Raw genomic sequence first — 25,692 nt, 5'->3', positions numbered from 1 at the left:
TGTTGTTCTTACATATTTCAAGTTAAATAAAACATCTTATTTGTATATATTGTAATTTTGTTTTAACATTCTCTCCTTTAATGTTTTCTTTAAATTTACTCAGTAAACTTGGTCTTTATTGTTGATTTATTTATTTTATTATTTTTTTTTGAACACACAAAATGCATATCTCCACAAATGGCGACCCTCCGACCTTCAACATAACAGCCTCTACGAAATACTGAACATGCTCTCTACAGATCGGTAACCCGATCTGTACATGTTCATTGCATAGTTTTTTTTTAATTCATTTTTGCTATGAGGAAGTTTCTGTTAGTAAATGAAATACAAAAGATCATTTAATTGTAATTATTTGGATCTCTATTGCACTTGGTTCACTGGATATATTTGTCACAAAGTTTTTTCAAATTCTTTTTCTTTACCCAGTCCTTTCTATGATTCCTGTAATGATTGAAATTTTTCTAATGTTCCAGTTTCTTTTCATGTGCAACATAAGACCTTGGTAGTTCTTTTCTCCCTCTCAGCACTATTTAGGCCACCATTATTAAAAACACTGATATCAACCTCTCCCTCTCTCTTGTCCGATTTCTTCCTCTTGTGTGTAGTCACATATATTAGATTTCAGATTTTAATTTTTAATAACACCAACTTTCAAAAACATAAAAACAATATTATGAATTAAGTATAAATAATGCTAAAATAAAAAATGTTACGTTCCATAATGGACAGATATGAAATATTCTTAACCCATTTCTAGAACTTTAAGTTACCTTTTAATTTTAAATCTTTGCTTTTTTTTTATCGATTAAGAATTTTCAAATTATATCTTTTTCTTTTTCAAATATAATAGTTTTAGTAGCTCTATTTTACAAAAAAATTAAAATCAATACTTTATCATTATTAGAGCAAAATTCAAAAATTGAAATATTGAATTTCAGGTAAAATTGAATATGTCTACTTAATTGTCATGTTACAAAAATTATGAAAAACGACGAAAGAAATTAATTATTGAGGAAAAAGACTATTAGTGAAAAGTGAGTTTTGCTAAATTGGCCTAAGATTTCAGAAAATATTTATCTCCCTTGTTGTGATTTGAACTCGCCAGTTTATTTTTTAAACAAAACTCAGTTTCTTTGAAAATTATTTTCATTAATAATTAATTTTCTATCTTATCGTTTTTAGTTATTTTTTTAATATTTTCATTACTGAGACATGACAATTAAGTAGACACTATTGGTTTTACTTGAAATTCAATATTTCGATTTTTGAATTCCGCTCTAATAATGGAGAAGCACCAAAATATCTCATGTAAAAATAAAAAAAACAAAAAATGAATAACAAAATATCTCATGCAAAAAAATAAAAAGATTTGTTGTTTATGTATAAAAAATAACAAAAAAATCCCATGCAAAAAAAAAGGTTTGTAGTTATATATAAAAAAAATGTTTAAATCTCGTTTAAAAAAAATATTTGTAGTGTCATATAAAACTTCTCAAACTAAACGTTACTTGGCACTCAAAACTCTTCTAATTAATCCTAACTGTATTCTGTAAGTTTAATCTTCTCCTGAAAACTAACAATCTGCTCTACTCCCCAAGCTGCCACTAACACTCATATGATACACCTGACTTAGATGGGGGTCTTTAGCTTTCAGCCGTTAACCTTCGCATGCTGACCGATTGGAAGACATGATCACTAAACATCTGTACATTTCTACCCCTTAGGCATGCATTAGTTTATTCTTATCCAGGTGGATACTCACTAACAACAGTCTGTACTTAGATATACAACTATCTATATTACATAGCAATAGCTGTCCCTTTCTTAGCTTAGCAATATTAAATACAAAAACTGAACCAATACTCTATAATGCAAAATACAACTTCCTGGTTTTTAAACGAAAGCTGAAGATATCTTCATTAGAAATGGTAACTTACTTAATACCTACAATCTCCATATATTCACACCTACTGGAAATATGCCCATATAAATATTTATTGTACTATACATACTGTATACGACATAGCATATAATTTACTCCCAATATCAAAAATGACGTTACTTGTATCTATTGATTATACAATTTAACTCTCCTGCTATCTAAAATATCCAGAGTTTGTACAATTTTTTCTAGTTAATTCGTAATACCATACCATTCTGCAATGCATTATCCTATTCCTAAGCCAACATAAAAATAAGAGAAGGAAACTTTTTTTTTTAATCTAAAGGAAAAAACAAACCATGTTAACTCCTTCCAACAGACCTGTTAGCAAATATAGCTGCTTCCACTGCATGAACTCTTACTCAGCCCCTCCTCCAGTAACAAACAATGAAATAGCAATGCCCTGTAATCACTTTGAGGAGTATAATTTTTCAGTTGATATATAACCCTTTTAAACTAACCCATTAACATTAACCACCAATGCGGGGGCGCAGAAATACCTGGATTAGGACCCAGGCGCGGGGAAACCCTCTCAGTGCTGATTGACCCATAGATCTTCCCAGGTCATCCGTCTAGAAGAAGGAAAACTCTGAAGTTAAACCTAAGGGGAAGAAGGCCTCTCCAGTCTTGGATGACAACCTTCCTAGAGCTGCTAACTCAAACAAATTACCGGTCTGCAAACCTAAATTGCTTAAGGAGTAGATAGGCACTGTCTATCGCCCGGCTTCCATACTCCTTCTTTGCCTATTAACTAGGCATAGAGGTCGAATCACAGGAAGTCGAAAGACCTTCAGTGGTCGATCTTGTTTCCTGACTAGAACAGTGAACGCCGTTTTCCCCACTCCCGACACATCCCATTCCTTAAACTGGGCACTTGGGAGTGCTTCAATGCCATAATGCCAATACAAGTAGATTGGGTTGACCATCGTCTGATGGGTTAAAGGTACCGGATAGACAGTTCCTGGCTGCTGTTCCCGACTGGTAGTACAAGAGTCCTAACTCTTTGGTAGCGCTTAGAGCAGCTGGTCCATCAACAGTTGTATAATATCAGGTTGTTTGTACTGCCTTGTCGTGCATAGAAAGGGACCCTGCACTCATCCCCGGTGGGTTTCCCGAGGCCACAATCCTAGTAGATGGCAGGACAACTGATGGTCTGCTTGTGTTGCATGCCTAGTATTCTGCATAATGACTTGTTAAGCATCCCTTACCTAAACTGAAACTCTTAAAAAAAAATGACAGTACAATCAAAAATTACGCTAAATCCAGGCCCAAACTCAAACAAAATCAACCTGCCTTCTCCCTTGAGGCTTGTTTCCGAACATCCGTGGGCTTAGAACTAATTTAAATGATGTCGAAGCATTTCTCCTAACAAACACCCTGAATATCTTAGCACTAAGTGAGACTAACCTACACTCCTCCATCCCCTCTAACTACTTTAACATGCTTGGCTATCTCCCACTCTGCCGTAAGGACTCTGACAGACATATGCACGGACTTGGAATCTACATTCGTAACACCCTCCCCCTTGACTAGAGAAACAAACCTAGAATTGGACGATCAAGTCTTTATGTGCTTTAGACTAAACATACAACATAACATTAACTACTTTTATTTTCTCTACCACTCTCCTTCGACCCAGGACTGCAGCATAATAAACAAAGTCTCTGACAGCATAGACACAGCACTCTCCCTCGACACTAGCGCACAAGTACATGTATTTGGTGACTTTAATGTCCACCACAAAAACTGGCTTGGATTCTCTACTTACACAGATGCAGCAGGCAGCACAACACATAGCTTCGCTATATCTCACTCCCTATCACAAATGGTTACGTTTCCAACCTGTTTCCCTGACCAGCAAGAACAACACGCATCACTTCTAGATCTGTTTCTGACCACAGTTCCCGAGGATTGTATAACAAATGCTGACAGCCCACTCAGGAATGCTGATAATGGTCGAAATCACCCTAAACACTAGACCCAAAACTGAAGAGCCAGTGCTCAAAACAACGAGATATTATAAAAAAGCTGACTGGGAAGCCATCAGAGATCTTATCAGAGATGCCCCATGGGGAAATATTTTTTCTCTTCCTGCTGAACAGTGCGCAAATGAGACCACTGAATGGTTCAAAGCGGCGATTGAAGCACATGTTCCCATGCGGAAATTTTATAGCAAGCCCCACTCTCCCCAATGGTTTACTTCTACTTGCGCAATTGCCATTGCTCAAAGGCAGCATGCATACTGCAGATTTAACCGACATAAGTCCAGGTTAAACAGACAGAAGTATATAGAAGCTAGAAGTAACGTTAAGAAAGAAATAGCGATAGCTAAGAGAGAATTTACTGAAACCACTAAAAAACTCATCAAAGCACAAAAATTAGGAATGCATGACTTCTGGAAAATCTACAACAGTGTAGTAAATAATGGGCAATTAACAATTCCACCACTAACCAACAATCACGAGGTTGTTTGCTCAGCAACCGACAAGGCTAATATGCTTGCCAGTCGGTTTGCCTCAAACTCCACACTGGACCCTCCCAACCACCTCCTGCCTGACTTTCCTTTGCGGACAGACGCCACACTAGACAATCTAAAAATCACCCCTGCTCAGGTGCATGCGATCATAAAAAACCTTGACACTTCAAAAGCATGTGGACCCGATCTCATCCCAGCTGTGCTATTAAAAATGTGCTCAGCCGAAGTAGCTCCAGTTCTCTCCAAACTCTACAACAAATGCCTTAATGAATCTTGCTTTCCAGGCTGTTGGAAAACTGCTTCTGTGGTACCAGTATTCAAGAATTCTGGCGAAAGAATTGATCCATCAAATTATCGCCCCCGTTAGCCTCTTCCCACTTTTCGCCAAAATATTTGAGACCATAATTAACCATGCTCTAGTCCATCACCTTACAGATGCTAAACTTCTGACTGACAAACAATATGGATTTAGACAAGCCTGTTCCACAGCAGACATCCTCACTGTAATCTCTGAACGTATATACCATTCACTGGACAAAGCGGGGGAGGGCAGAGCGGTAGCTCGAGATATATCAAAGGTTTTTTACAGGGTATACGGTATTACTGGTAGAATACTAAACATAATTAAATCCTTCTTAGATAAGAGAAAAATCCAGGTTGTCCTCGACGGTCATACATCTAAACAATATGATATAAATGCGGGAGTGCCTCAGAGGTCTATCCTTGGACATCTACTGTTCTTAATATTCATTAAGGATCTCCCCGACAAAATTGTCTGTGAGATAGGTATATATGCTGATGACAGCACACTCTATAACAGGCATGATAAACAAATGAACATATATCTAAAGAAATGGCAAAAACACTAGAGGATGACCTCCAATCTGTAGTGGAATGGGGACAAAAATGGATGGTCACATTCAATGCTGCCAAGCCTAAACTGGTTTCCTTCAATAATTACAAGAAACCTTCTCTGCCACCAATAGCAATAGCCAGTGACTCTTTATCTGGAAGTACATCTTTCAAACTGCTTGACCTAACATTCACAGGAAACATGAGTTGGAACAATTACATTGAAGGCATTGCCAGAGCTGCTGCAAAGAAGGTAGGCTCTCTCTACCGTGCTAGAAAACTACTAACACCCGAAAGTATTCTGTATAAGGCCACCATTCGCCCATGTATGGAGTATTGCTGTGACATTTGGGCTGGTGCATCTGCTACTAGTCTCTCGCTCCTAGACAAGGTTCAAATGAGAGTCGCCAATCTGATAGGCCCTGAACTGGCATCTAACCTTCAGCCTCTGTCCCATCGACGAAACGTTGCATCCCTCTGTCTGTTCTACAAGTATTTTAATGGTGAATGCTCTGGCGAACTGCAGGCACTTGTGCCCCCACGACGTAAACACCCTCGACAAACCCTACAGGCAGCTAAATCCCACCCCCACACAGTAGAGATCCTTAGATGTAAAAGATCTTTCTACTCCAGGAGTTTCTGTTTAATTAACATTTGTTTAATTAACATTTTCTTTCATTTATTCTTTTTTTCTTTTCTTGCCAGCCATCAACAAGAACCAAACTTCATGGAGAGCCGGTCACTACCCACAGTTCCAGAATATGTCTCTCCGGCAAATCCAGCAGAGAGCAGGAGTTGAACGAAGATTACCATTTCCACCCTCAGCACCAGTAACACGGAAACTTCAGAAAAGTAATACACACTTTTTTTTTTTTCTAAATATCTTATAATTTAAAGGCAGGCGGACACACACAGTGATGCAGACAGACAGATAAGCAGAGTACAGGGAGGGGTGGGGGTTTTTGAAAGGCAGGCACACGCAGAGAGACTGTGAAAAACATTTGATCTATCATAAAATATTGATCAACCATAGAAAGATTCTACATACAACTAATAAGAAACAAATGATTTTGAGGAATTTTTCTTGAAATAAAAATAGAAAAACATCTACCTTTTTACTAAACCCAAAACTTACTGACACAAAATTGATTAACCCTTTATGGCCTGGTTGAACTAATTCGTTATTCAGTCATAAATAAATGAATATAATGACATAAATAAAGTAGGAATTGATTTAAACACGTCTTGTACGTATTAGTTCACTGTCTGGGTAGATACCTCCAGATACCTCCGGATTACAACTGTCTATAGCTTGCATTCAGTATGCCTCCATCTAAAATTAACAATAAATATATTTTTTTATTTATCTATATCATAATTCACGTCATAAAGGGTTAATAACTTTTAAGGACACTTTTTTTTTTTTTTAAATAAAAAAGACTCTTGCTTCGACTGTTTTTTTTGGGTTTTTTTTTTTTAATTAAAATAAAATGGATAATCACAAAACTGATTTCTAGCACAAAATTGATTAATAACTTTAAGAAATATGTTCTTTTTACTAAAACAAAATAGATTATCACTTAATAACATTTAAGGACATTTTTTTTTTTTTTTTTTTTTTTTTATACTAAAACCATCCAGAAATTTATTTACTAATTTTTAATGGACGTTTTTGTTTTATAAAATCGAAACCAAAATTGATTACTAAATTTAAATGATTGTTAATAAACTACTTTACAATAATAACAATACTGTAAAAACTTTTTTGGAGAGAGGGGATAGTTTTGCCATTATTTTTATTCTTCATTCAGCCATTATGTCTCACTCCAACATTATAAATGGAGGGTTTACTTTTTTGTTTTTCTTATGCAGTGGATTGGAGGTGGAGGTTGGCATCATAGATCTATTGTAGGTAGATTTGAGTAAGGTTGTGAATTTTTTCATGCTCAAGTTACTATTATAAATCAATACACACAAACAGAGTCACATGAAAGAGATGGGTATCTTGAGTGATGTTGGTTTGGGTTGCTTAACAATCATGATATTTGTGAAAACAATTTTACTAATAATAAGTAACATTGGCACAAGATGACAAAAGTTTGGGGATTTGCTTTTAACATTGTGCGGTCTGTGTTCGCGCTGGATCAATCAAGGTTCAGCATGGAATTTTTTGAGTTAATCTACTTTCTCAGGAAACGACGGAACACTGGTCAGCTAGTTAAACATAAATAAGTATATATATATAGGCTAATAATAATAGTAATGATTTTTAGTCTTGTGCAGATAGAGAGTGGGGGGGGCGTTTAAATTTGGGGTGGAGGGAATCCAATCATATTCAAACTATCTCCCTTTCTCATTACTAGGATTTATACTGGAGTCTTTTTGCCATAAAATTAAGGACATCATCAGAGCTATGCACGCCACTATATATATATATATATATATATATATATATATATATATATATAGTTATCCACATACAGCACTGTTTTGCTGTATTACAGCTCATCAGTGCGGCTAGACAAGCAACTACCTCTAGCCAGGATCGAAACTCGACTGCCCAAACAATAATCATCGCTTCTCACTATTACACTATTTGGCTGCTGCTATGCGGGTAGTGAATTAACAATGTTTTGACATTGTCCAAATGCCTAAGCTCGATTTGTTTACACAAAGAGCATCACTTAATATGCTAATGGCAGTTTGTATATCACTTCTCAATATGCTCAACCCAAGATAGGGAGCATATATATATATATATATATATATATTATAAACAACAAATATAAAAACAAATAAATAATTAAATGGTGTTAGAAAATTTAGAGAAAAAAGAAAATAGAACTGTTTTATCGCAAGGAGAAAATGGCTGTTACGTTACTTCTGTAGAAGTGAAACATTCTGCATTATTACATTAGAATAGTTGTTCAAATTATTTTAACAACTATTCTTTTAGTGACATGAAACCCAGTGTAATGTTAGGACTTGTGGAGTGAGTTTTAACGTTAAGACTTTTATTTAGGCTATATACATGTGCATCAGAAGAAAGACACAACTCTGTAATTAGTGGAAACAAAATATAAGGAATAGAAACACAAATACAGCAAATAAAAAGTGTGAGTACACGTCAATATAACTGCCATGTGTGCATAACTGATGTGCTAATGTTGGATTTAACAATCTGTTAGAAGTTATCTCCCTTGAAATGCTATTAAGTTATTTTGACTTTTGTAAAATTTTGCAACTTCCTGTTTATCTCGGCTACCTATAAAAGTGAGAATGTGTGTGTGTGGACACTTCTCAACCTATATACTGAACGGATTTTTGATCTACACGCTTGAAATTTTGCATATAAGGTATTCAGACATGTGGAAAACTTTTTAATCAGTTTACATCCAGAAAAAAAGGGTTGCTAAAGGGTCAAAGTTGAAAAATTGGTATGTGAGGAGTCATCAGATTTTATGTTTCTGAACTGTTTCACGAATGCGCATGCATGAATCGTTCACATGACAGATTACTTCTGTTAAGAATGAATAGGTTTGAAAACACTTTTTAAAGATAGTGTCAAACTGGCCTAATGGTTATCGTACTTGACTCATTGTGTTTAGGTTTTGATCTCAGCTTGAGTATTTTTTTTTTTTACTTACAAAGAGTGAACTGTTTAGAAAAAAACATAATACTCGCTTGCACATGTTTCGGTTTCTTTCCATTTTTTTTATTTCATTTTTTTTTTTAATTGGATTTAACATTATGTTTAATACATATGATATTTCTGTTTATAATAAGAATTCTGCATTAATTCAAATATACTATTTATGTATATTTTACGATCAGGCAATGCCGGGTGGCCTGCTAGTGTTTACATATAAGCGAGTTAGCTGATGTGTACTTCCTCTCTTTTTTTTTTCAACACGTAAATAAAAGCTGGCCACACTTCTGCCTTGATGTGTGCGTGTTAATAGAAAAAAGGCCTTTGCAACATCTTTCATTTTCTTTTCTTTTTCTGATCATCAACTTCCCACAAAGCTTAATATCTATACAAGGTACATGATTATTTGATTAATTGACTTTATAATTACCCAACACTAACACTGAGAAACATATTCTCCTGGTGTTTATACTAAGCGGGAGAGTTCATTATTATCCATAGGGTGGACACACCATAACAGGTACATCTCCAATACAAAATTGATTATAACAAAATATCTGTTTCTTAGTAAGAATATATTTTTCTTTTTCTCCTCTTCACCAGTGGCTGAGCAACTTCCCAAGAACTTTGACTGGCGAGATGTTAATGGCGTCAACTATGTGTCTCCCGTGAGAAATCAGGGCACTTGTGGGTCTTGCTATATCTTCTCGTCTCTCGCCATGCATGAGGCTCGGATCCGCATCGCCACCAACAATAGCCAAACTGTCGTCTTTTCCACTCAGGAACCTCTAAGCTGTTCTGAATATTCCCAAGGCTGTGAAGGGGGCTTTATCTACCTCCTCGGCGGTAAGTGCATTGGAAGAGAATAAGAAAACGAAAGTATCTTTTTGTGTCTCGATTAAGAACGGATTTTCTGTTTACAAAGATAATAAATTTGAAAGTTTACATTGATGTTTGAAATTCTTTATCTGTACTTGGAGAAATGTGTGCATGTGTATGTGTGTGTATATGGCCGTATGTGTGTATTTATGTACGTGTGTGTGAATGCAGAGATGAATAAAAAAAACGGCTGTACAAAAACAATTAAAAAAAAAACAATCAAATTAACTCGTATGGTGGGATTTTAATATTTTGTTTTCATCATTAAAAAAACATTCTCAGAAAGGGGCAAAACTCTATAATGGTGGTTCCTGACCACTGTACCATGGCACACTAATGTACTATGGAATGATTACTGGTGTAAAAATTAAAATTATTAAAACAACTAAACCGACTTTTAGTGACATGAATTTAGTGTAATGTTACGACTTGTGGAATGAGTTTTAACTTAGAATTTTATTTAGGTTATATACATGTACATCAGAAGAAAGTCATGAAGAGATAATAGTTAGAAGCCATTTAATTTCATTTTGTTTAATAAAGGCATTTAATTTCATTTTGTTTAATAAAGATATTTAATTTCATTTTGTTTAATAAAGACATTTAATTTCATTTTGTTTAATAAAAACATTTAATTTCATTTTGTTTAATAAAGACATTTAATTTCATTTTTGTTTAATAAAGACATTTAATTTCATTTTGTTTAATAAAGACATTTAATTTCATTTTGTTTAATAAAGACATTTAATTTCATTTTGTTTAATAAAGACATTTAATTTCATTTTGTTTAATAAAGACATTTAATTTCATTTTGTTTAATAAAGACATTTAATTTCATTTTGTTTAATAAAGACATTTAATTTCATTTTGTTTAATAAAGACATTTAATTTAATTTTGTTTAATAAAGACATTTAATTTAATTTTGTTTAATAAAGACATTTAATTTCATTTTGTTTAATAAAGGCATTTAATTTCATTTTGTTTAATAAAGACATTTAATTTCATTTTGTTTAATAAAGACATTTAATTTCATTTTGTTTAATAAAGACATTTAATTTCTTAATCATGATGACACTGCTCTGTTCCAACTCCAAGTAAAAAAGTCATTAAACAATAACAATAAAAAATGTGAAAGACTTTAAAATATTGAAGAAGAATTAAAAGATTATATCCCTCTCACATTTGCACACATATTGCAGCAATAGTTAAAAAACACCAGGCACCTGTCCCACTGATATTCCCCATTATTATTCCATATCAGAAATTAAATACAGATTATGTTTATTTTTATAATAAAATTTCTCCTCATATAATCTTTGGTTTTATTTTTTTATTTTATTGCAAAAAGCCTTTGAGTAGAAAATATTTATTTTTTGTGATAAGTGTGCCATAAAAATAAATAAAAAAAACAAAGCAAAAAAAAAACTCAGTAGTGTGCCACCATGTAAAAAAGGTTGGGAATCATTGCTCTGTTACAATGCCTTGCTAAATCTTTTTGCCGTGATAGCTGAAAAATTGTCTCCATGCTATCAGTTTTCAAAAACTCTAATAAATGAACACACAAAATGATCAACCTATAAGTCTCCTCCTGCTTCTTACTGAAATCTTTGAATCATCAATAAATCTAGCAATACACAACTATTTCAAATATGCTATACTTCTTTAGACAATCTTGTTCTACTATGGATATACTTTTTTTCTTCATAAAGGAGTTGCCACTTATCAAGGCCCAGAGGCCACTCAAGGATAAGGGTTAAAGAGCATACAGTAGTCAATGGGACAATATCGTAGTAATTGTTAGAAGGGGAAATTTGGTAAATTAAATTACTTAAGGGGAACAGTTCATCAAGAATTTGTTTATGTTGGACTTGAAGACGACCAAATTGCAGTCAGCTGGAAAACAAGCAAACGGAATAGTTCCACAGGTGTGCAGTTCTAAAGAAGCTTTGTTTATGGAATCTACATTTAGGTTTAGGCACAGATAAAGAGTGGGGGTAATTATTGATAGTGCTTTCAGCTAGAACACATATACACTGGATAAAACAGGTGAGGCTAGGGCAGTAGAGCTTGATATATCTTAGCCCTTTGACATGAAAATTAATTTATACAATATTACTGGATGGATATTTAATATAATCAGATCCTTCTTAGCTAAAAGATTAAGCTTGTTCTTGATGGTCATGCATCCAAACATCACATTCATGCAGGTGTGCCCCAGGGTCCAAACTTGGACCCATATTATTCCTGATCTTCATAGATGATCTCCCTGAGGCAATTGCATCTGAGATGGATATATTTGCTGATAACATCACTCCCTATTCTCGACATGTGAGGAAATAAAACAAACATATCCAAGCAACAGCTGAATCTTTAGAAAATGACCTCCAGTCTGTAGCAAAAATGGATGGTCACAGTCAATGCTATCTAAACAAAGTTCCTTTTTTTCAACGATTGTAAGAAACCTTTCCAAACACCGATTGAAATGAGTAATAGCACTGTTGAGAAGAGTGTGGTTAAAACTCCTAAGCTTAACATTCACAGGCAACATGAATTGGAACAAATACATAGAAGATACTGCCAAGTCTGTTGCAAAGAAGGTTGGCTCCATCTACCAGGCTAGAAAACAGTATTCTGTATATCTATAAAGTAATGCATGGAGTATTGCTACTATATCTGAGCTGTTGCTCCAACCATTAGTCTCTCCCTTTTGGGTAACGTACAAAAAAATAAGTCTCTAATCTAGAAGGTCTTGCATTGTCTAGCAAGCTCCAGACCTTGTTCCATTGCTGAAATGTTACATCTATGTGCTTGTTTTACAAGTACTTTAATGGAATGTGCTCCAATGAACTTACTGCACTTCTACTCCTTCATCAATGTCTTATCAAAGAACCTACCGCTGATTTTTATACACCAGACTCTTCTACTTGTGTAGTGATAACACTTCTTAGATGCACTCGTGATGTTAGGTTGTATAAGGGTGTTAACTGGTCAAAATCGGATTGTTCCTTTAATCATATTTTTTTCGATTGTCAATTTTAGATACTTATCAGAGGTATTCTGATACAAAACCTATCTAAGAAAACTCTCAGACACATAAAGTACATTTATGTTAAATTTTAAAAAAATCGGCTCAGCAGTTTCGAATCCATAGGAAATGAATTCACAGATGCACACACAGACAAAGTGTATTTTATATGTAAGTAGAGATATGTTTCATATATTTCTGAAGTCAAAGGCTGCATCAACTTTTTTGCCCAACAAGTTGGGCATCATACCCTCGAAGTACATTTATTCTAATTTGATTTTGAAATAGACTCAGAACCTTTCACTAGAACCTACAAACATGATTTTGAACAAAATCCAGAATCTCTTGTGTGAATCGGTTAAGAAATGTGACTTAGTTTGAGTCATGATGGCTTGTTATTATAATACACTTTACAAAAAGGTAGAAGTTAAATTAAAAAGGTGAGAGAGACAAACGGCATGGTAGTGAGAGGATGATTTAATCAAAATAAAGATGTCTGGTGAGGAATTATTCGGACATCTTTTACATGTTAAGAATGAAAGAAGAAAATTTCTAATTTATTTATTGCGGACTATTATTCTCATCTTTCTTAGTTGTTCTTTCACAACGTTTTGGCCAACTATTCCTCTGGCCTTCGTCAGGTGGTAACCGCGACGGATAGGAACTTCGAATCTTCTAACTGCATTCTCAGCAATCACTGCCATCCGTAGTTGTTGCTGTCTCACCACGTTTTTGGCCAAGTAAGCCTCTGGCCAGCTTTGGGTAGGATTGAAACCGCTATCTTCAGACAATTCTCATCTGGAAATAAATTAATATAAATAATAATACACATCTCAATAATGAATTCCAAGTAAAATAATAGAAAATTTCTGTTCTGTCACTATTTTTGGTCCTGGATATGACCTTGAACTATATCTGATGGTGAGGCCTCAGCTGCGGGTTTTGGGGAGTATGGATCCACCCCTTAATCACCATTGCTCCCAGGTCCACTCTGACTCGGAGTGGTAGTACCTGTTAGGGTCCCAATTATGGGTTAAATAGAAACCAACTTGAAAAAAAAAAAAACAGATATTCTGTTAAAAAATTTTTCTTCAAAATCACTGGATTCGGCATTAAATAACCTGAAAAGGGTTGATATGCTGTAAAACAAAAACAACCAACCATTCACTATTTTTGTATTCTATCATTAGCTGATGAAAAATAAAGGCAACCTTCTGCTGATCACATATGTTAAAGAAAAATCTGTTTCTTTTTAATTATTAGTTTTCACTAAAGAATATAATTTAGTTGTCAGCGCCCCCGAGGAGGAGCACTCTGGCCTGCAAAATTTGTCTGGGCAGCACTATCAGCATTCTCTAGTGAGGGCGCTTCAGGTGATTAGCAATAAACTAACCCCTTCTCAAAGAGAGAAGGTAAAACCTGGGAGGGTGGATCTCCTAGAACTACACAGAACTTTACTCTCGCTGCAAAATCAGCAGGGACCAGATCATTACAGCAATGGTCTAATCTCTGTTGATTTTGGGGGGCGGAGGATAAAAATCCCTAGTCACTGCGCAAGAATGTGCAACAGTTGTTTTTAGTTACTGAAAATGTCATTTTATTCTACGCTTTCCGTCGGCAAGCTGTAGATACTCTTCTTTCATATTTCTCCTCTCTTTGTTTTGAAAACATTCTTGTCCCACCATACTTAAGTTTCAAATATCCTTTTCATTGCAAAACAAATTTGATTTCTGTCTTTTTCTTTCTTTTTAGGAAAATACGGTCAAGATTTTGGTTTTATAGCTGATGAGTGTTACCCTTACCAAGGTGAAACGGGCAAATGTAAATCATCCAACTGTACTCGTCATTATACTGGGGAATATGGTTACATTGGCGGCTATTATGGAGCTTGTAATGAACCCCTAATGATGCTGGAATTGGTTCAGAATGGACCTGTTGGAGTTGCTTTTGAAGTTTATCAAGATTTTTACAGTTACAAGGTTTTTGAAAAGATTCTTTTCTTTCTGTTTATTATACTTTTTGGTTTTTGGCGGAAAGAGCACAGCAATGTGAAGTTAACATGTTGCGATGCTATTGTCATGTACATGCAAGTAAAACGGACATTATACTGGCAGAGTACAAGAAAAGGATCAATGTTTCTTATGTTTATCTTTCAAATTTAGTTTCACATTCATGAATTCTTTAAGATAAAATACAGTAGGTGATGCTGGTTGTTGTTGTTGTTGTTTAGTATTTATTTTGAACTAGCCCGGATGCCCGGCGTTGCCCGGGTGTTTGGAGGTGTAGGTTGGGCAAAAAAAAAAAAAAAAAAAAAAAAGTGGTAGTAGGCAGGCAGGCTCAAACCGTGAATGTGAAGAGAGGTGTTAAAAAAAAAAAATGGAAGTAGCATGGGGAGTCAATCCAACGGTGACGATAACTTGCTAAAATGTTGGCAAAAAAAATCAACCCCTTCTTGTACAAAACGGCCGAGTTAAGGGTGAAGGAATTAATGTTTTGACCAATTTTTCAATATTTGTCGTCAGAGATGTTGAGCTTCAAAATGATACCAATCTTGTCAGCATCTGTCACCTCTGTCAAAAGTTTTTACGAGACATACAAACATGCATACATTTAAACAGACAGGTGAGATTTATATTATAGACTAGCGAGGGGTACCCGGCGTAGCCCGGGTGTTTGGAGGTGTGTGTGGTTTTGGGTAAATCAAAACTCCAGGGGGGGGGGGGTAAAATAATAAAAAAAAAATTTTGGTAGGTAAGTATGAGGATCGAACCCGAACCCTTGAGGCAAAGTTGGAAATTAAAGTGTGAAAAAAAAACGTGCGACGTTAACCATTGGCCCACCGCGAAATACTAACGGAAACACGTTTGAATTTATTTAACTATTTAGAATTGGCAGGTGCACGTTTTAATGACTTAATGAGGTCAACTTTGACTGTGGGCTAGTATTTCATTTACTGCGGGAAGGCTTTTTTATTTTTATTTTCCCAAGATGTTGGGGAGGGGCAGCTCCCCATAAAAAGGGGATTGTCCAAATTGAATAACAATTGTCTGATATAAGGAAAATATTTCCACATTGATCAAATCTGATTGCTTTTGGACATTTCCGGCGATCGTGACCGGAAAAATACCTCCAGAATTAGTGCTGCTTTTATTATACGAAAAAGCCTAATCCACATGCGGCGAGCGAAAAATGTTGAATATTTATCTTTTCGAAGTCGAGCAAATTAAATAGACAGGCGATCTCCATTGTTAACTCATAGATATTATGATTTATATGTGATATAAAAAGTTTTAAGAAGTTGTGAGCCGACCGACTGCTTCTCGGAAAAAAACCTTTCTTGGACATACACAAAAAGCGAACATACATACATTTTCGCTTTTATATATATAGATGATTCAGATTATTATTGTTGGTATTCATTTCCCTGATATCTTTCTAGTTAGCCTTGAAAGACATTGGGTATTTACAGGAGGAACCACACGAAGGTTTCCAACATCTCTCAATGAAAATGTTTCTGTGAAATGAACTGAATTTGGACTTGACACACCCAGGTTATCATCTCATGTTGTTAGATATCATCACCTTCCAGATGATGCTGGTGGAGTAGATACTGATTTTGTCTGTGTTCAAGTCTTGTAAAATCCATAGTATCAGTTATTATTTAGGGATATTTCTTATAATCTCTCCTGTGAATTGTTGCCAACATTGTCGTCGTCATTATCAGGCCTTGCAAACAAACTTTGTGCATAAATCATAAACCAAGTTCCTTCCACCATTCTCATGTCATACCAGTCTTTACATTTATCGACTAGCTACCTATCTTGGTTAGTCTTTAACAAGTAACCTTCACCAAAACCTGTAGCCTTCATCAATCATGCAACATACTTGGTGATTCCTAACTCTATTGATTCAGTTATTCAGGTTCGACTCCTATCAACAACACAGGAACAACTGATCGGTTCCACATTTGCACAAGCAGATGAGACGGTCTAATTTGTATGCATTTATTTGCTAAATTGCATATGACAACAAAATACATTTACAACCTAATGGTGATGTTTTCAGCCTTGTTATTGCATATGTTAAAGAACAATCACAAAATTTACATCCACAACAACAAGCGTTTCTTAATCTGCCTCTCTTTCTGTGTCCTGTGATTTCTGTTAAAGATTACTAAAAATATGGCCAGTCTATCTTCATTCAATTTTGATATTAAGGGTGCTACAGGTGTTCCTGGACTCTGGCATAGGCAACACCAGGCAACGTCTCCTGCTTGATCTCCATACAGACCGATCAAAAGGTTTAGCATTAGATTGCATACAGCCATATGATGCTCTATGCACTTAAGCCAAGTTCTGATGAGGAAGCATGATTGATGCAATCCTTTTGTCACATCAGCAGCCGCATATCAATCTGATCATGACAATCATTATGTCAAAACTGTTTGGGATCTGTGTCTCACTGACAGGCAAATAGCACAGTGAACACAGGTTTAAAAAAATAATAGCAGTTCAACGATCGACGCTTGTGACACACCTGCATTTAGATTATGTTGTCTTGCCTTCCGGTCATCGAGGACAAACTGGATGTTTTTCTTTTGTCTAGGAATAATTTGATTATGCTCTGAATCTTCTAGGAAGTGTACCTAGATGTAAGAATTGGCAGCCGTTGCTGAACTAACCAAAGTAGCACCCCAGCATCCACGGTAAACATTACCCAAGTGAACTACCAGCCTCTTATTAAGACCACCACACTTTTTGTACACTTCATCTTAGTATAAGGCCTGATACTTGACTTATTGAAAGGGTTCTTCATACTCGGCTTATTGAAAGGGTTCTTTATATTTTTAAGAGATCATTGCAACTAAAGTCATTGGATTTAATATCCATGCCTCTGCCACAGCGCAGGGCAACTTGCCAGAGTTTTTCAATGTATTAAGATCAATCAATTCTAGTCGTCCATACCCACAACTTGCAGATGCACTTCTCGTAGGAATCTGCAATTACAGCAAGATCATCTCCATACAGAAGTTCCTATTGTACATTAGTATGAAATTTGCACCAAAGCATCTCCAGAGCGACTTTAAAGAGAAGTGGACAGAGTACTAATAATGAAATCATTGTATACTTTGTTCGGATGCGACTCATCAAAATTACATGTACATGCATGTGTGTGTGTATATGGAGGCAGGCATCAGGTGTAGTTTGAGCAAATTTTGGGAAATAAGATTTTTTGTTTCTATATTTTGTCTATCAGAGCTACCTGGTGTTGTCCAGGATAGAAGTAGAACATATTTCTATTAAAACTTCATTTCTTTCTCCCTCTCCCATTTTCCCCTCTCTCTCTCTTTCTTCTCTATCCTGCCCATTTCTCTTTCTGAACACTCACTTTTATGGAATGAGTCCACATAAGAGAAATAACTCCTTGTGAAAAATATCAGGGTTACTTCATTTTAGTTAGTGGGTGGGGAACATATCCCTCCCTCCTCTGCCCCAAAATTTCCACCAGTTTGAGGTCAAAGAATGAATAATTTTTTCTAAATTTTAAATATTATTCATCCTGGGCAATGCCGATCAAGAATATACCAAAATTGTGAGTGTTTGTTTTGTAGTTTTAGTTGGACATATACACAGGCATTTGTTCTTTATATAATAGACGTCTAATGTCTTTTTTTTTCAACAGTCACAAACTGATGCAGGCAGTTTGTTGCATGCTTCAGAGATTATGGGTATGGCATAATTGTTTTCTGATTTTGTTGTTTTTACGTGCAGACCAAAAAGGTGCTCAGTTTTTTGTTGATTAATAATTTTGTGGATCTTTACTAAGTCAGTTACGAGACATTGAAGCTTCACTTAATACAATCCCAGTGAAGTAAGGTGTTCAAAGTGTGATTGGTGTCTGATCGAGGGTTTCATACCACTTGCTAAACTGGTAACAATAAAAAGGAGAAAGAAGATACAAAAATACTGACTTAAACCTATTTGATAAAGAGATTTTACCTTGAAATATCATCAAAAAATATACTTATCATATATCTTATGCCAATGCTGGATCTATCATTGAGTTACAGTCCATCAAATCTTGGTCAGTACAAGTTGTTCTAAAACTGCAGTCACTGTGGATGTGTTTCATTGTCGGTCTAGGATATCCACAAGGGCAGTTGCTTCTTGTTTGCTGGTGTTGGATATTTGGCAGGTGACCCTGGGAAGAGAGGCATTCGATGGGTTGCACACATGCAAATTAATTCCATTTGAGAAATGCGAGGCTTTCTACCATTGTCTATTGGAATGTCATCCAAAAATATCAGTCAAAAGGTTGAGACAATAGACAATGGGAAATATTAAACATTCCAGAATGAAAGAATGTTTATATAAATCGACAACAGAAAGTGGTCAGAAAAGAGTTGGTCACAGATGAGGACAAGCTGCCAAAACATCCACACCACACCCCCACCACATGCCTTCACTGATGTCAGCATCCATTGTACTAAATTGAAAAGGTTGTCATTGGGAATAAAAATATAATTATATAACCCAGTTGTGCTGTGTTCTATTCATTGCCAGGTGTATATATCGTAGACAGTGACAAAAGTCGATTGAGAAATTATATAGACTTAAAAGCACATTGAACGACAGGATGCAGTGAATATATTGCACAGGTTCCTGCTTGTGATAGTTACTGACTGTCGTTCCAACCTTCCAAAAAACTGTACTAATAACTATTAATATCTGAGCTACTACATTTTAAAATGTACATTAATAAAGCTTTGAAACATTTTTTCGTTATGTTACAAATCTGATGAACCACAATTTTTATTTTTCATTCTCTTGTCCTTTCAGGGTGGCATTTATCATCACACTGGTTTAATGGACAAGTTCAATCCTTTGGAAGTAACGAACCATGCTGTGTTAGCTGTCGGCTATGGAGAAGATCCAAATACCAAGGAAAAATATTGGATTATCAAAAACAGTTGGGGTGACGCCTGGGGTGAAAATGGCTATTTCCGCATCCGACGTGGCACTGATGAATGTAACATTGAAAGTATGGCTGCAACAGCTTTTTCATACCCGGACAAAACCAATTCCAAAAGCAGCAGTCATTGATACTGCAAAATTAGCTGCCGTCTTTAAGGGGCATGAGTGGTTTCTTGGGTCCAAAAATAATTTTTTTAAAGATTTTATACAGCAAAAAGAAACAATAAACTTCAAGTGTTTATGTAGACTGGTAGTCTTTTAAACCAACGCATTTCAGGTGAAAACATGTATTTACGCATCGTGTTGAAATTAGTATAAATTCTCAAATGATCCCGTAAATGTTCTAGATGTATTTTTAACAAAAATCATTCATAATTAAGTTCTGTGTTTACAAATTGCAGACCTTTATGTCATGGGTTATCTCCCTTGTTTTTCATACTGACTTGATCACACAGCTCTTCCACATTAAAACATAGGATAAAACTCAACACTTCAATGAATTCTATTTTTACATGTTATTATTTTTTATACAATATCACTTTTATAAATTTTTGGAATTTATATTAATTTCGGCATGACACATAAGTATGTAATAATGTTTTTACCTGAAATACATTGGCTTAAAAAATTATTAGTCTACACAAGCATCAAACTTTAATTTTAAAATGAAATTAATATTTTTTTTATATAAAATTACCTCAATTATTTTTTTTCTGATTTTTGAATTAATATGTCTAAGAGAAGAACGGTAACTGCTGAGGCTGATAATTCGATCTGATTAAACTTTTGATCAAGTTATCGTACTTTGTATTTTCTGTTTATCTCTAAAGAAAATGATAGCAACTGGAGAAATTCTAGTAAAAGGGCAGAATAGTTAACAGTCGGTAATTCAATGGCAGTCAACAAACGTAAGCCTCATATTGGGGTCACTATTGAGAGTTGATTGTAAATCAGACTCGTTTTATAAACAAAAAAAATGAGAAATAAGAAAATGTTAAAACTTAGCTGGTCAAGTAGAGAATTTCATTCTAATACTTTTGATATAAATAATGGGTGCTTGTTTATGTTGATAATCTTTTAAATCAACACATTTCAGATGAAAATATTACATACTTGCATGTCATGTAGAAATTAGTATAAATTCAAAAAATTTAAAAAAAAAAAAAAAGTGATCCGGTAGAAGATGTACTAGATGTATTTTTTAGCAAAAAACTCAGCCACAATTACGTCCTGTTTAAAAAGGCAGCCCCTTAAGTTAATTTTAATCAGTTTAAATCAAGGGAGATAAGTCAGTTTCTCATAGTGAAATGATCGCACACCACAGCTCTTTCGCATCAAAACATACGATAAAACTTGATAATTCGATAAATTCTTGTAATTATTTTTCTGCTAGATAATTTTTTTTTTTTTTTTTTTTTTTGGAATTTATACTAATTTCATGACACGTAAATATGCAATAATGCTTTCACCTGAAATGCAGTGATTTTTAAAAGATCACTAATCTGCACAAGCGTCGAAATGCACCAAATAATGTGCTTGGGGGGGGGGTACGAGTTATCAACTGTTAGCTGTAACTTCATGTTTAACCAACTTCTAACCCGCACAATAAGATAACATAAAAATCTTAATAAAAAAAGACTAAAAAAAAAAAACGTTTTCATTATTAGGTTTCAATATTACCTTTTGGGTATTTAGAAAAGAAGTCAACAAACGAAAAAACAGGGTAAAAATGCAAATATATAACAAATAAATGTTACCAAAGGCGAGATAAGTTACTCTTCTACCTACCTGAATAAATTTTGTATGTTAAAAAACAAGTAGTGTCGAGTTAAGTCAAACCGATAAAAACATGTCGTTTTCAGAGTGCCAGTAATCGCTTAAATCATGAAAAATAATTAAAATACTGACAGAAATCCACCCAATAAGTGTTACCATAACATTTAGTGGGTGAATTCTATCAGGATTTTGGGTTGAGTTTTTTTTTTTTTTTTTTTTAAGAGTTTGGAGCGATTGCTGACACTCCAAAGACATTATGTTCTTATTGGCCATTTGCATTTCGAACAGAATGAAAGATTGAAATTACGTTAGAACACACAAAACTTACCTAAGTAGGTAGAAAAGTAACTTATCTTGCCTTTGATAACATTTATTTGTTGTATACAGTATTTAAATTTTTTACCCGGTTTTTTTTTTTCGTTTGTTGACTTCTCTGCAAAATCCCCTACTTTTTTCATACACTAACAATTTTGTGTGATATTAATGTCAGATTTATAGATTTTAACTTGAATTATGTTAGTTCTTTATTTTTCTACATCTTTTTCTTTTTTAGAATCACACTTGACGAAATTTTTCCAACAAAAAAAGTCTGAGAATAAGCTACACCAAATTAAGGGAAGCAACTCCGTTAATTACGACGTAGAACACAATCAGAAAAGAATTACTTCCCCTGAATCGCATCTCCCTGAAATAGAAATACGGGCTGCCCGGCTGCGCCGCAGAGCGTAGCTTCTGTTTGCTAAACGTATCTTCTGTCACGGGTAAAAAAAAAAAAAAAATATGGTAAATACAATAATTGAGGGATTTTTTTTTTTTTTTTTTACATAGGCATCACCACTTATCAAGACCAAGAGGTCACTCGAGGATAAGGGTTAAAGGAGTGTACTACAGTACAGTAAATTGGACAATATAGTAATCGTTAATAATGGAAATTCGGTAAATTTGTTAACTTATCTGGAACGGCTCATCAAAAACTTGTTTACGTTAGACTTGAAGACAACCATATTGTAATCAGCTAACATTTTAATTTAGTTTTTTTTTTTTTCGTTATTTTTATGTGATCGTTAGTCAAAACAGAAATTGAAGATTATTAATTATATTAAGCTTTACATGTATGTAAATTTAGATTTAACAGTAAACTAGCAGAGGCGCCCGGCCTTGCCCGGTCGTAAAATAAAATATAAAATATAATATATTTTAATGTATGCAGATTTCTAGGTACGGTCAAAAATAGGGGGACCTAGTTTTGAAAGCCGATTTACCATAATTTTTTGTAGGTTTCCGACTACTTTTGGATTGTATTTGAAAGATTGAAAACTAAAGTTAATTTCCGAAAGGAAAAAAATATTTGTACACGTGAAAAAAAATTATGAAAAATGCTTTCACGGCGAGCTACTCAATTCAGCTAAATTTTGAAGTTAAATAAATTCATTGTAAAAATCCTTTTAAAGATAAATATTAGTTTTCTGGGTCTATTTCAAATATAATTAGTAAAGTCCTAAGATATTGAATTAAATAAAAAATAAAAAAAACACCTTGTTTATACAAAATACAGCTTAATTAGCCGTTAAAAAGCAAGTAATTATGTCATTCGGCAAAACGCAACCGATAAGTTTGTAAACACGAATATACGGGAGCACAAAATTTCAGCCAATCAAAACACTGTTTCAAAATGAAGTCATAATAGTAAAAGGAGGTAGGGGTGTCAGATTTCTTCTTTTTTTTCCCCCAGACGTGCATCCATACATTCCTATTCTAAACGTTTGTATCAATTTTTACCATTTTTTAATTTAATTATTTTTTATGTTTCTGTTTTTAAATTAATTTTTTTTTTAATTATTGTTCAAGATTATATAAAAATTATGTTACGCCAAAAGTTTCACATTCTTGCGATCAAGGAAATTATTAAAATCTTGGATATAAAAATTATGCGAAATCTGTAATTAAAAAAAAAAAAAAGTAGAAATATTTTTGCTATTATGATTTTTTTGTGTGTGAAAATATTAAATAAACAATACTTAATTCAATGGTAATATCGGTAGTTCGAGAAATTCATTTTTCTTTGTGTTATATCGAATTCATTAATACGGACTTTGGGGCTTTTTTCGTAATGTTCCTGTAAAAATTATTTGTTTTTTTATTGTTACAAATTACGATGCTTTATTTATATATAAAAAAAGCAAAAATAAATTCTTGCATTTTTTATTTACTACTGAAAACCATAACTTTAGTAAAGGTATTTTTTGTTTAACCAAAATAATATATTTCCACTAAGATTTAAATAAAAAATAATTAGTTCATTATATTCTGCGATCATTATTTGATAAATACTGAAAATTTCATTAAAATTGGTAAATTCCCTGATTTTTGGTGAATTTTTAAGTAAAAGCGGGGGGGGGGTAAAAATGTTTATACATTTTGAGCATTGGTATTCATTTTGCCTGCGCCTACAGATTCCATATATATTATTATAGTTTCAATTTTCTATCGATTATTATATATTATATTGCATCCAATATGTAGTAGTGATTTCAAAAGTAAAAAAAAATATGACTTGAGTGCCATCAGCTAGAATCGAAACTAAAACCAAAACTTATGAAGAATTATTTATTACAAGATTTAAGCAATCAAGCAAGTAAGGACGTCCAGACGGCCCAGAGTTTTATAATTATTAAAATGAATATTAGGGGCATATTTAGAATTCCATTTTTTGAAAACAAAAATACAGAACAATCTTTATGGTGTTGGTACTCATCATGGAAGAAAAATGTTATATTCCAAAAGTCATGTAAATTGATCAAGTAGTTTTTATTTCATTACAGAAAATCAAATTTTACTTTTTAGTAAGTAATTTTATTATAGTAGCCACTGATGATCTCTAATAGATAAATAGATAAATCTCGTTAATCAAATCAAGTTGTCTGCTTTAATGCAACCAAAAAAAAAATAATAATAATAAATAGCGCCTGCCGCCTGCCCCATTCGGCTAAAAAAAAAATCCTACATGGTCAGTTTATGTGATTTTTTTGGAATATGACATCTTCGTTCTGTGACTGGTATGTACATCATAAAAATTGTTCAGTATATATATATATTTATAATAAGTGTAATTTTAAATAAGGACTATGATATTCTGAAACTATTGTATAAAGTAGAAAACAATTTTTTAAAATAAGTTTTGATAAAATTTGACCTTTTGCCCTTAGGCTGTCAATGGAAAAATAAAAAATGCAATTTTTATTTTCATGCTATTAGACATCAACATGTTGGAAATACAAGGAAAGATGGGATTAAAATCAAAACATAATAACATAAGAACGTCAGATTTTAGAGTGGGAATTTACTGTACTTGACTTGACGAGGGGACATTCACTGAGGATGGGTTGAGCTGCTTCCTCCCATAGAATACACAGGATCCCGGACAAATACAGACCACACATGATAGTTCACAGCGGCTAAAATAGGTAAGGGTAGCCAGTCCTGGTGTTAGATATAGCAGGGAAATACCAAAGGTATTGCTAGTCAATGCTTGTTATGATTGTTGCAACCTTTGTAGCCGTAGAATGTTAATGAATATTTACAGAGAAAATTATTTATATTAAGATGTTTTAAAATAAAACAATGTGGAACAACAATAATTCAACAAGCTCCTATCTTTACATCATCAACGCTCTGATCCCCATCTGGCATCAATTGAAATGGATGGCTCTCATCTAGGGGAGGCTCCATATTTTGATAAGCTTCTGGGCTTGACCTTTACTCCTGACCTGAAATGGAACACGTACATCAAATCAGTTGCCAAGGTTGCTGGAAAAATGGCGGGATCTTTCTACCGCACCAGAAGATATCTCCCTGCTGATGCAATTCTCTATATAAAAGCCAAGTACGTCCAAGGATGGAGTACTGCTACCACATCTGGGCAGGAGCTGCGAAAAACAGGCTATCCTGCCTTGATAGAGTACAAAATAGACTTTGTGGCTTAGTGGGGGATGCCCTTTTCTCTTCCCTGCAATCTCTCTCCCACAGAAGAGACGTTGTGCATTGTGAACCTGTCTTTGTTTTATCGTTACTTCCATGGCAAGTCCTCATCTGAGCTCCAATCTCTGGTAACCCCTCGC

At 34.2% G+C, this 25,692-nt stretch overlaps 1 protein-coding gene across 1 annotated transcript in view; it reads left to right on the top strand.

Moving 5' to 3' along the window:
- Positions 1–20,597, top strand: part of LOC145243913 (dipeptidyl peptidase 1-like) — a 98,318-nt gene extending 77,721 nt beyond the window's left edge. Inside the window, exons 4-7 of the mRNA XM_080107025.1 lie at positions 5,976–6,122; positions 9,523–9,765; positions 14,577–14,803; positions 19,664–20,597. Coding sequence (XP_079963151.1) covers positions 5,976–6,122; positions 9,523–9,765; positions 14,577–14,803; positions 19,664–19,927 — 881 coding nt within the window. The 3' untranslated portion in view covers positions 19,928–20,597. The remainder of the gene's footprint in view (positions 1–5,975; positions 6,123–9,522; positions 9,766–14,576; positions 14,804–19,663) is intronic.
- Positions 20,598–25,692: the final 5,095 nt, after the last annotated feature.

The sequence above is a fragment of the Euprymna scolopes genome, chromosome 22, assembly GCF_053919585.1.
Source record: "Euprymna scolopes isolate OS-2025 chromosome 22, ASM5391958v1, whole genome shotgun sequence".
Taxonomy (NCBI): Eukaryota; Metazoa; Mollusca; class Cephalopoda; order Sepiida; family Sepiolidae; genus Euprymna; species Euprymna scolopes.
The sequence above is the reverse complement of the archived record's forward strand: the minus strand, read 5'-3'. Positions and strand labels throughout refer to the sequence as shown.